Source organism: Eumetopias jubatus, unplaced genomic scaffold, assembly GCF_037043125.1.
Source record: "Eumetopias jubatus isolate StellerSeaLion01/CBP00866 unplaced genomic scaffold, mEumJub1_p1.0 scaffold_1, whole genome shotgun sequence".
NCBI classification, from domain to species: domain Eukaryota; kingdom Metazoa; phylum Chordata; class Mammalia; order Carnivora; family Otariidae; genus Eumetopias; species Eumetopias jubatus.
In genome coordinates this window covers 162,813,039-162,825,316 of record NW_028274807.1, presented here as the reverse complement: position 1 = coordinate 162,825,316, position 12,278 = coordinate 162,813,039, and the positions used below count along the sequence as shown (strand labels likewise).

Sequence of the window (12,278 nt, the reverse complement as noted above, 5' to 3'; positions counted from 1 at the left end):
TGATTTCAAAGTAATTTGATAAATTTACTTACATGTAATCTGCCTCGAAGCTCTCTGTCATTTCTCATTTTCACATAAATTCGCTCATCCAGGCTGAGCCTGATGAGATCCAGGGGCTCTTCTACAGTGTTGGTAGTTTGTTGCTGATAAAAGAAACAGGCTTAGTAATATAGTACTAGAGAGTGCAGTGTTCAAATCATTGCTATACTGTGTGACTGTGGGCAAGTTACTTAACCCCTCTATGCCTCAGTCTCTGAACCTGTAAAATGTGAGTAATAATAGTGCCTACCTAATACTGTTGTTGTGAGGCTTAAATGACATTATGAAGGCTTAGAACAGAGTCTGGATCATAGTAAGTGCTATATAAATGAAGGCTGAAACATACATATACAGGAAGGAGTTATACAGCAAAATAATCATGACTGTACTTCGTTTCCTCAAAATCCAAACTGCCTGACCAAATTTCAGTTATAGGAAGTCACTCTCTGAGCCTTTAACCTTATCTCAAATATCATTTAGTGATTTGAAAAACATTAATGATTACCACACACTAATCAGAATGCTAAGGAAAGATGAAAGTTTGAAGGAAGATTACGGGTTCAGTTTGGGTCAGGTTGTTTAGGGTACCAACTGGCCAGCAAGATGAATAAGTAGAATGTTGGTCGAAGGCACTAGCTTTGAAGTCAGGCAGTATGGGTTCAACTCCTGAATCTGATACTTATGAATTCACACCTGTATTATTAATTTATGAGACAGCACATGCTGTCACATACAGAGGGGCAGAAGGAGAGACAGAATCTTAAGCAGGCTCCATGCCCAGTGCAGAGCCCCATATGCGGCTCGATCTCACCATCCTGAACTGAAATCATGAGTCAGAGGCTTAACCGACTGAGCCACCTAGGCGCCCTGTGACACTTATGAATTCAGATTAAAAATCATGCCATCTCTAATTATCAGCTTCCCTGTTTGTAAAATGAGGAAGCCCTATCTTCCCTTCATGATTCTTTTGGGTATTAGATGAGCTAATATATTAAATCAACATATTTAATGTATTTAAAATAGTACCTGGCAATCTGAGAGTACTTAGAAATGGTTCTTGTTATTACCAATTAAAGAACTGTGACAGATCAGGGCTAAGATGACTTTGAGTCATCCAAACGCAAGAGATGGCTGAAGCCCGGAGTTGATAAGATTATTCAAGGAGAGCTTCTTCAGTGAGTACATTAGGCTAGTGGAGGTATGTGACCGAATGTTACAGGCTCTACAGCCTTAAAAAGCTAGATGGGGGGAGGGCGGGGAGGGAGGCAAACCTGACCTGAACTGGTCCCCATCCCCAGTTAAACAGGTGTTTGTTAAGAACCAGCTAAGTAACTACTAGATTAGGATAGAGAGGTCAGTCCCTGCCCTCAAGCAGTTCATTCTAGTGGGGAGAGGCATATTAACAAATACACAGTAATTCTATAACACACACACCACAGAGCCCTAGTGCTCCTTTAGCGGGGCCAGGACTGGTAGTGGAGAAGCCGCTTTGGAGCGAGCCCCTCAAAACTCACTCACCTGGTCCACGTCGTCCGCCATGTTTCAAACCTTGGGCCTTTTCCCGCCTCTCGCGAGAGTACGCGAGCCCCTCACTATTGTCTAAGGAAATGCGAAACTGCCATGCGCCGGAAGGAGAAAGAAATCCGCTACGCGCCGTCTTGCTTCGTACGGTTTGTATTGGTCATTTGAAGCTGAGGCGGAGCTTCATGGGCGTAGACTAGGTCTGTAAGGAAGGGCGTGGCCGTGCCTGGCCCCGCTTGGGGCGGAGCCGGCGCCCAGCTTCCCGCGGTCTTGGTGCGTCACTCTCGAGGGGAGTCTTACCTGGGCAATATGGTTCGGAAGCGCGCGGCCGGTAGGAAGGCCCAGGGACGCGAACCGTGCGGCCGGAAGGCCAAGGGCGAGAACATGGCCGGGCATGAGGAGAAGGAGGCGGGTGAGAGCGAGACCCAGCCGGGCTTAGGGGGAGATGCTGGAAGAGGGCAGGAGGCAAGGTGTGGGGAGCGGGGAGGCCGGACTCCTGGAAGTGGGGGGCGGAGGCTGCCCCGTGCCCATCTGCCGGAGGAGACGACGTTACGACTGCAGGGGGAGGCAGGCGGTTGTGTCGCTGCTCTGGTCCTTACCGACGTCGCTGTGCTTTTAATCCTCGCGAGGAGTGATGCGCCCGGGGCGATTCCCCCGGAGCCCTACCTGCCCATTGGCTCTCCCGCGTAGCCTCATTCCTGCTCCCTGTTGCCCAAAGGATACAGTGCAGCCTCCTGCAGATGCAGAGGGCTGAGTAGGAAAAAGGCATTGCAAGTTATTTTGTGGCCCCAGAAGACGGATGGATCAGAGTGCTGTGGTGTGCGGCCCCCCAGAATAATATCTTCAGTTAAATCTCACCCCAGAGTTCCAGAGTCGATCCGACCTGACTTCTCCACCTGGATATCAAATAGGTTTCTTAAATATTTGTCAAGGGCAAAGCAAAACTCTTGATTTTCCTCTTTAAACCTGTCCCTGCCCCCACCTTTTCCCATTCAATAAATGATCCCTTCACCCACTTGTTAAAGTAAAGCCCTCCTTTTCCTCACACGTACACATGTAATGCGTCTGTATTTCAAATCTCTTCACCTGTCTTTATTTCCATGGTCACAATCCCTGCCTAAAGCCACCATCACTTTTCAGTTGAACGATTACAGATGCCTCTTTACTGGTCTCCCTACTTCCCTTTATCCCCCTGCGGTGGTTTTCCCACCCAGCAGCCCAAGTGATTAAAAAAAAAAAAGTCGGATCATGCCATGTTCCTACTTCAAACCTGGGGCTTCCCATTCATTGCTCCTGGCCTAAAATCCAAATTCTTTACCATGGTTTGCAAGACCTTACATGATTTGGGTGCTGCTACTTCTCTTGTCTCCTATGACTCTTTTCTTTGCCAGATACCCTCCTTAGTGGTTTCCTTTCCATCCCTCAAACATGTCATGTTATTTCTCACCTTGAGCCTTTGCCTTTGATGTTCCTTCCTCCATGGGTCTAAGGTGGCAGATTTCTTCTGTTCTTGAGAATTCACACCGCTTTGAGTGCCTTATCTAAGGTGATCTTCCCCAGGTACTCCTTATCACAGGCCCTCACAGCCTCTGTCATATAATGTAATGATCTTGTTAATTTATTTGCTTCTTTTTTGATCGCCTGTCTTACCACAATTTAACTTTATGAAAACGTGTTTTATTTTTTGCTGTGTCCCATATAGTTCTCTCCTTCCCTGCATTTATTAAGTGCTTAATAAATATCTTAAATAATTGCATAATGCATGCTGTAGAAGGGATTTTTCTGAGGTTCCTAAAATAATCTGGATAGATAGGTAACCAGCAAGGACTCCTATGACACTAGATTCAATAATCCTGTGATTCTTTACATAAGGTCATCATCCATTAGTAAGTAGGCAAGTGGAAGTCATTTCTAAACTTAGAAAGTGATTTACCTCACAGTTAATGCTACGAGTTCCATTTTATTCATTTACTCATTCAGATAACATTTTTGGAGTACCTGATATGTGCTGTGCACAAGCTAGTTGACATGGGAGATAGAGATTACTTGGAGAAGCTTAGAGTGCTGTAGTGTTGAGGTTTACAAAAAATACTCAAGAAAGAGTGTGTTATCTTGGAAGAAGGTAACAGGCTTTGTGGCTTCTGAAGGAATAATCAAGTTTGACTGGAGAGATTGGGAAATGCTCTCTGAAGGAGTTATGTTAGATCTGCGACTTTGAGAATGGGTAACATTTCAGCAAATGCCTGTGAAAAGGGTTTTTATTCCAGTCAGAGGGAATGTATTCTGAATATGTGGCAATTCAAAAATTAAAAGTTGTGATCTGATGGAAATTCCACCTGCCTGGGTACCAATCCTTCCAGCTGAACACTTTATCTGGACTCCAGGTTGGTGCAGCTCCAACACTTAGTAGTTGTTTATATGCACTTGTGTAAATTATTTTGGACAGTTTAGCCTCTCTGAACCTCATCTCTGAAACATAATACTGTCTTTCAGGGCGGTTGTGAGTTTTCAGTGAGATAGATGCCCCTGCCATGGTCCATGTCAGGTGATCAGATGGGCTAGCTTCTATCAGTTCAGCTTAGGTGTAGGCAAGGATGCACCCAAGCTTCACTGAAACTCAGCCAGAGGAGCTACCAGTAAGTTCCCAAGGCAGCTTTCAGGAAGAGTTACAATCTCTCCTGTGGTTGGGTGGAGGAAAAATCTGGTTGTGGTTTGGGCTACAGTTGACACTGACTCGATGACCTTCAGTGTAGTTTCTAACAGCACCTCAGTGCATGCCAAAGAAAGTGATACTTGGCTGCATTCAACATTTAGGGTCAAAGAAAACAGTCTTCCACATTATTTCCTCGTTTCTATTAGGGCGTCTCTAATTTCTTCATGTTTCTTCTCTGTGTTAATGCTTTCATTGATGTGAATCATTAATTCCTTCAACAAATATTTACTGAGCACCTGCTATATCTAAGGATTATTGTAGGCACTGAAATTCTAGTAGTGAACAGGACTGGCAAGGTCCCTGCTCTCATGATGCTTACACTCTCTGGGGAGGGGTTGGTAGGGCAGACAATAAAAAGTTAAATAAATTCACACGGTGATGAGAGTTACAAAAAGAGTAAAAGAGGTAGTAAAACTGACATGGTGGTGGGGAAGAAGCAGCTAAGAGTCAAGGGAGGCCTTTTTGAGGAGGTGATATTTTGAACCAATTACTGAATGTCCCGAAGGAGCTATTCAAAGGAAGTTCTCAGGAAGAGTTGTAGGCAGAGGAATCAATAAGTTTAAAGACTTAGGAGGAAGTGAAATGAGCTTGGTGGGCTGGCTGGACATAGTGAGGGGCAAATAGGAATTGAGGTGGGAAAGGTGGGCAGGACCCTTAGTTTGGAGACCCAGTTAAAGAGTTTGTATTCTAAGTGCTATGAGATGCCACTGGCAGTTTTAAGCAGGTATTTTAAAATCTCAGTAGAAGGCCAAGCAGAACCAAGTGATAATTTCTGCCTTTCTGAAATTACCACATTGAGCTCAAGGAGACTGGGTAGGTAGCTGTAGATCTTGGAGAGTCCTAGGAAATAGCTTCTGGATTCTCTGGGACCCAAAAAAATGTAAAGAACTTTTTAAAAAGTAAGTATTACAACTATCCAGAAATAATGGTATATTTCCTTCTAGTCTTTTTCTAAGTAGTGGAAACCATATAGTAAAAACAGTTTTGCATGCTTAACATTTTATCATAGGTCCTTTTCCTTTGTCTTAAAAGATGACTGATTTATATTCCAATGTATGTACATAATGGTATGTCATGGTTAGCATTCATATTTTAAAAATCTGGGGGTATTACGGTAGTCCCTCTCCTTATCCGCAGGGATGTATGTTCCAAGACCCCCCTCCAGCGGTTGCCTGAAACACGGATAGTACTGAACCCTATATATGCTATGTTTTTTTCTATATGTACATGCCTATGATAAAGTTTTATTGACAAAATTGGCACAGTAAGAGATTAACAATAACTAATAAGAAAATAGAACAGTTAAAACAGTGTACTGTAGTAGAAGTTACGTGAATGTGTTCTCTTTTGCTCAAAATATCTTATTGTGCTGTACTCAGCCTTCGAATTCTTACGGTGATGTGAGATGATAAAATGCCTAGTGATGAGGTGAATGACTGAGGCATTGTGACATAGCCTTAGGTTACTATTAACCTTCAGGAGATTGTCAGAAGGAGGATCATCTGCTTCCACACTGGTTGATCCCCGGTAACTGAAACCACAGCTAAGGGAGGATGACTGTATGAAAATAATACTATGGAAATTTTTTTTATTCACAGTTTTTTGTTTCTGTTCTTGCTCCGTTCTTGCCCCCCTTTTAACTCCTCTAACTCTTCAAAGCAAAAAAATTTACACAGTTGTGCTTTTTAACCAACCAAATAAGTTTGGTGAGGAAAAAACGGTGCCTTTGAAGTATACTCCCACCTAATTTAGTAAAAATGAAGTGTTTCACATCTTTGTTTCACATCTGTTCATAGAGGGCTAAAAAGCGTGAAAAGATCCAGAAATCCTGATTTCAAGGACATGCTACTCAAACTGTCAAGTCATAAACCTTTAAGCAGCTTCTGGCCTTGGAATAAGAAGTATCTCCAGATTCTAAAGAATTTTGAAATTGTGTTTCTGTTAAAATGTTTAAAACATTGGAATGCATAAATTCCTTTTATAAAACATTCTAAAGAAACTGAACTGAATCAGTGATTTTATCTAGTGTTAGAACAAATGCCCCTCTACTATGAGAAATTTATTAAAATTATGATTTTATTTAGATCAAAAGGGAGAGCTTTTCCCCCATGCAAGAGTATATCTTGGGAAATATAAGTATCTATCTGTAGAGTCAGTAGGACAAACTGTAAATGAAAGGAATCAATATGATGGCAGGTTAATATTGCTGCTTCTTTTGGAACCTCAAAAAAGGCTAAAGTATTTTTGTTTTCCAAAATAAAGTGAAGCAGAGTCATGCAAAGGCAAAGGAAGGTGCTTTATTTTAGATTCAGATTTATTTTTATGAATATATTTGCAAAATAGAAGATATTGTCCCCTGCCATGTTATTTATTCTTTATTGAAAATTGATTTATTAATATGCTAAGAAACAGACCATACCTTTAGATATCCTAATTTAACTAAAGCCCACAGCCTGTGCATTTTTAAATTTTCCCTTTAACAAAAACCAACAATTATTTTAAGGAAATAAAGGTATTTTTTAAATTTAGTACTGTCTTTTTCCAACCCTAAGCTTGCTGAGATGGTTGGTATATGAATATACTTTTGGCTTAGATTGGAAAGGTTTCGTGAAGTATGTTTTGAGCAGGGGTTTGGTTTTGAAAGATAGCAGAAACATGGATTAGTAATAGTAAAGTTGTGATAAAACTTGGACATGTTTATGAATTCAAAACATTTCACTTAATAGTGGGTTACTCCTAAAATAACTAGTCTTGGCAGGTAATAAATAAACAAGGTATTACTTAGCAGATTGATGTATTTTTCCTTCCTGGCTATTAGCTGAAATTTGAAATTTGGAAGCCAGATTTTATTGGCGTCATGTGGCAGTTCGTGTTACCCCACAAGGGAGTGGAATAAAACCCTGATAAAGGAAGCCAGTTTTTACTGGGAGTGCAGGGTGTCAACTGGGCTGGAGGCAGGAGGAGGCTGGAGGCTGCTTGTGGAACAAACCGGGGACGCTGCCCCAGCGATGAAGATGGGGTCTGGAGGGAGGTGACAGAAGGGGGCTTTTCATCACTTGCCTGTGAAAGCACACCCCCTCCGCCTTTCCTGTGTCCCTTACCTCGTGTTCTGTGTGGTTATCTAGATGTCTTGGAAGACAAGAAACCTCTAAAGAGGAGCCTTCTCTCCAAAGTCTCACAAGGCAAGAGGAAGAGAGGCTGCAGTGATCCTGGGGGTCCAGCCAAAAAAAAAGCGGCCCAGGTGACTGTCAAATCTGAAAACCCCAAGGTCGTGAAGGATGAAGCCCTCAGCGATGAGGAGGAGTTCAGGTGAGAAGGCTGAAAAGCTTCTAGCCACGTCTTGATTTCTGCCCTCCGGGAACTGTGAGTCTCTTTTTGCCTATCTCGGATCTGTGCAAAAGGTGGGGTCTTTAAACTCCTCCAGCTGGAGCTCAGACCACGAGTAAGATTCTTCTTAGCAATTACCGTAGGCTCTTGACCAGCCAGGTTTGAACTGCATGGGTCCACTTCTACATGGAGTTTTTCTGATAAGTACAGTAAGCACTGTAAATGTAGTTTTTCTTGTGATTATTTAAAAAATAACATCCTTTTCTCTAGCTTACTTTATTGGAAGGATGCGGTATATAACACATATAACATACAAAATATGTGTTAATCAACTGCAAGTTATCAGTAAGACTTCCAGTTAACAGTAGCCTGGTAGTAGTTAGCCGTTTCAGGGAGTCGAAAGTTCTGTGCGGAGTTTTGACTGTGAGCAGTCGGTGCCCCAACCCTGCATTATTCAAGGGCCAGCTGTATATAGTTTGTCTCCCAGACTTCTCAGATGACTAGGAGAGCTGACAGAAAGGGGTTTATCTGGTTACGTAGCTAGACGGTGGCAAAAACCAGATGAGACTTAAGCCTTCAGACTCCTGGTCCAGTGCTCTTTCTACTGCGCAATGATAACTACATACCTAAGATATTGGCCTGCCATTCCAGCTTTCTCTTGTACTGCTCTCCTCAAGTTCACTCTGCTCCCACCCAGCTGGACTTCTTCTCACTCACTCACCACGTGCTCAGTCAGACTTTGCTACTTCTGAATCGGGCTCGTTCTTCCTTCTACCTGGAATGCTTTCTTCCACCTTGAAGATGTGGATCAGAATCCATCCACTCGACAGTCTTCATTGATTTCTTCCCCCTTTTTCCTCTGATTTCTTGAACTTACTTGTGCCCAGGCCACGTACCCCTGCTTACTACCCAGCAAGCTCTCCGAGGCCTGGAACGACGCCTGGTTCGTTCTTGTAGGCCCTGTGGCATTTAGGGCGGGGTCTTTTGTTTGGCAGAAACTGAGCCAGGATTTTTGCAGTTGAATGAACATGCATAGTAATACGTTGGTGAACAATGACTGCAGCCTAGTGAACACTTGACTGTCCACTTCCTGGGAAAGTTGTGGGGAGGGGAGGAAGAACAGAGAGGTAGTAGGTCCTTCAGAAACCAGTCTTCCGTCTTAGTGCTGGCTTTCCCAGCAGGCTGCAGTCCTGGCCGAGGAAGGCAGCCTGGGGAAGGGCCAGCAGTAGACAGGAGCCATGAGAAAGCATGGGAATTTTGCACTCAGGTCATCTCTTCTTTTCCCTTAGACTTTTCCTGTGAATGCACGCCTCTGAGCTTCCTGCTTCCTGGTTGCCTCTCCCCACTAGTTGAATTCTTTCTCCAGAGCAATCCATGTACACATAGACCAGGATGCTGGCGGATAAAGCTCTGGGCCCCTCTTTCCCTCTCCGCTGAGAGTTGACTGCCGTCAAATCCGTAGCACATGGAAATTCCTGCTACGTTTATTCTAAGGAGAAATTTTTGCTGCTGTGGTGTTGAAAGTGGTTGCAAAGAGAACGCGTGTATTTTTAGAGCTGAAGACAGGCTCGCTTATTTTAAATGTCTGAGCTCAGATCTTAGATGATGTTCTCCCTTGATACCACACATCAGACCTTACAATAGCTAAAAGTAACTGTGCTCTAAACACGTTTTATGTATGAAATTACGAAAATGGATTACGTATTAGCAACCATTGCGTCTTCAGCCAGTATTCAGCTAGCTGCTTATCTGTGTAGTTACCTACTTAACCAGGTAGCTATCCATGCTTTTGTTGTTATTTGTGACATACCTGTGTATGGACACATCGCCACATACCTTGAGGTTGGAATTCTATCAGCTTCCATCTCCTTACATCGTAGAGGTGGAGAGAAACAGTCATCCGAGTTGGCTCATGTTAGGATTGGCAAACGTGAATTCCCGCTTCTTCAGTGTGGTGTCCACCTGTGCGTATATAATACACGTCACAGCTTTTACTTCTGGAACTTACATTGTTATTGTGGTTTCTTCTAACTTTTCCTGTACCACTTCCAGGCACGGCTGTGTTTTCCCTCATGCAGCTCTAGGCTGTAAGTCCATTGCATTCTTTCTGTTTGACAGCACATCTAGTGTTAGACTGATGATCAGAGCACGTCTTGAGGAGCCCTTGAGACCCACAGTGGTGGAGGGAATGAGGCTCAGAGCTCACCCATTATCTTTAAATAATTGCAACAGGTTCACAATAAATGGAAGAAAGAGTCCTTAGGATTCCATTTGGCTTAACTGTAGCATGAGGATGTGCGAGCCTTCTTCACCTTCCCCGCTGTGATCTTTACGCAGGGACTCCGCCCGTGCCCGCAAGAAGGCACAGCCCTCACAGAGAGAGGCTGCCGTGGCCAAAGGCCGCTGTGAAGGAGACGAGGAGGAGGAAAGCGAGGATGATTGGGAAGAGGTCGAAGGTAAAACACCATTGCTCTGTGATCCTGTTTCCCATTTGAGGCTGCTCGGGGTCATGTCATTTAGTTGCAATTCCGTTGTTTCCTTTTAAAACTAAGTAGGACCAAATAAGGTTACAGTAGGGATTTGCTTTTGATGCAAGGAAAAATTCATGACCAGGTTACCAAAGAAGGCTGTATATTCTCTTCCTCTTGTGGCTGTCCGTGGAGTAGATTGTGAAGTAGAGAGGCAGCACCATCTTATAGAAAGCGCGTGGGCTTTGAGAGTAGTGAGATCTGGGTTCAGAGCCCAGCCTTGCCGCTTGTATAGCTGTGTGAACAAGTAAATCCACCTGTCAGAGTGGAGTTTTTTCACCGATAACAGTAAGCATTGAATGCTCACCATGAGCTGTTCACAGGCTAGGCTGCAGGATTGTAGTGAAGGAAGAAGGTTTGCGAATGTAATGGGCCTAAAGCATCATATGCTCACAATAAATGATAGCTAATGTTATCCCTGACTCCTTCTGTCTAGCCTAACTTTATCCCAGCTTTTGGTTTTGAAAAATTTTTTTTTAAAGATTTTATTTATTTATTTGAGAGAGAGGGAATGAGAGACAGAGAGCACGAGAGGGAAGAGGGTCAGAGGGAGAAGCAGACTCCCCGCTGAGCGGGGAGCCCGATGTGGGACTCGATCCTGGGACTCCAGGATCATGACCTGAGCCAAAGGCAGTCGCTTAACCAACTGAGCCACCCAGGCGCCCGAAAATAATTTTTGAAAACCTACAAAAAGATTGAAAATGTAGTACACTGAAAATGTAGTACATAGACTCTTCACTTAGATTCAAGTAACTAACATTTGCCATAGTGAATGTATCTTTCTCTCTGTAAATATGCATCGTGGAACCATTTGAAAATGAGTCGCAGACATCCCGGCACTTGACTTGTAAATACTTCATACATTTCCTGAGACTAAGACGTTCTCCTGCATGATAAAATATTTTCACGCTTAAGAAAATGAAAAGCCCCTAATTGTTACAAAAATATCCTTCATAGCTGTTGTTTGCTTGTTTCTAATCCAGGATCTAATCAAGGTGTGAGTTATACCTCTTTAGTCTCCCTTAGTCTAGAACAGCGCACCCCACCCAGCACCTTCTTTTGCTTTTTGTAGCACCACTGTTTTTGAGGAGTCCTGGCCTCTTCTTTTGTGGGATGTCTCTTATTCTAGTTTTGTCTGATAAATAGGCACCTCAGGGTGGTGGTAAACGTGTTTCAGTATCCCCTGGGTTCTTATAAACTAAGTTAAGACTTGATTGAATTTAGGTTAAACTTTTTTTTTTTTTGCAAAAATACTTCATACCTTTGTACTTCATACTGCATCCATTAAGAGGCTCCTAATGTCAGTTTGTCCTACTAGTGATGCTAAGTGTGATCATATAAGGTGGTTTTGCCAGATTGTGACAATATAAAGGTACATTTTTCCTCTGTAATTAACCATCTCGGGTGGTACTCTGATTCTGTGTGAATATCTTATTCTTCAGTAACTTTTTACTTCATGATTTTTAGTATGCATTTATCTTTACTGAATCAAAGATTTTTTTTTTTAAGATTTTTATTTATTTATTTGACAGAGACACAGCGAGAGAGGGAACACAAGCAGAGGGAGTGGGAGAGGGAGAAGCAGGCTTCCCGCTGAGCAGGGAGCCCATGCGGGGCTCGATCCCAGGACCCTGGGATCATGACCTGAGCTGAAGGCAGATGCTTAATGACTGAGCCATCCAGGCGCCCCTGAATCAAAGATTATTTTAATGAGCATCGCAAATTGGAACTTTCTGATTCTGTCATCTTGTCATCTCATATGCATTTATCAGATGACTTTGTAAAGAAGAGCTCTCTCTTTTAAGAATTGTATTTATTTTGAGTATCACTATGAACTTAGAGATATTTTAAAAACTCATATGTTATCAGTTATCATCATTATACTTTTTGATCTTCAGATTGTCCCGGATTGGGCTAGTGAGAGCCCCTTTAAGCCAGCTACCTTACTGTGTCATTTTGACATGGCCTCATTCTCAAAAATGTTTTTGAGAACATTTTTGTTTTCTGGCACAAGAAGATGTTCCAGGCCCATCCTATATTCTTCTTGCTCTAGACCTATAATCAACTTTTGTTTCTTCAGGAAGCCCTGGCTCATTCATTAGTGACTGGTATGTAGAAACCATATCTTGGCATTCGGTGTGTTCATTGCC

At 42.9% G+C, this 12,278-nt stretch overlaps 1 protein-coding gene and 1 non-coding gene across 5 annotated transcripts in view; one reads left to right on the top strand and one right to left on the bottom strand.

Annotated features, from left to right (window-relative positions):
• The window catches only part of LOC114207602 (uncharacterized), a 78,363-nt gene extending 76,679 nt beyond the window's left edge, over window positions 1-1,684 (bottom strand). For all 3 annotated transcript variants that reach the window (XR_015769096.1, XR_015769095.1, XR_015769094.1), the window contains exons 1-2: window positions 1,558-1,684; window positions 33-143 (exon numbers count right to left, since the gene is read on the bottom strand). This is a non-coding gene — a transcript (uncharacterized LOC114207602). The remainder of the gene's footprint in view (window positions 1-32; window positions 144-1,557) is intronic.
• A 61-nt stretch (window positions 1,685-1,745) lies between these two features.
• The window catches only part of XPC (XPC complex subunit, DNA damage recognition and repair factor), a 29,328-nt gene continuing 18,795 nt past the window's right edge, over window positions 1,746-12,278 (top strand). The window contains exons 1-3 of one of the 2 annotated variants that reach the window (XM_088027113.1): window positions 1,746-1,972; window positions 7,399-7,582; window positions 9,938-10,056. In XM_088027113.1, coding sequence (XP_087883239.1) covers window positions 1,870-1,972; window positions 7,399-7,582; window positions 9,938-10,056 — 406 coding nt within the window. In that variant the 5' untranslated portion in view covers window positions 1,746-1,869. The remainder of the gene's footprint in view (window positions 1,973-7,398; window positions 7,583-9,937; window positions 10,057-12,278) is intronic. The other variant, XM_028101547.2, reaches the window with a different exon arrangement.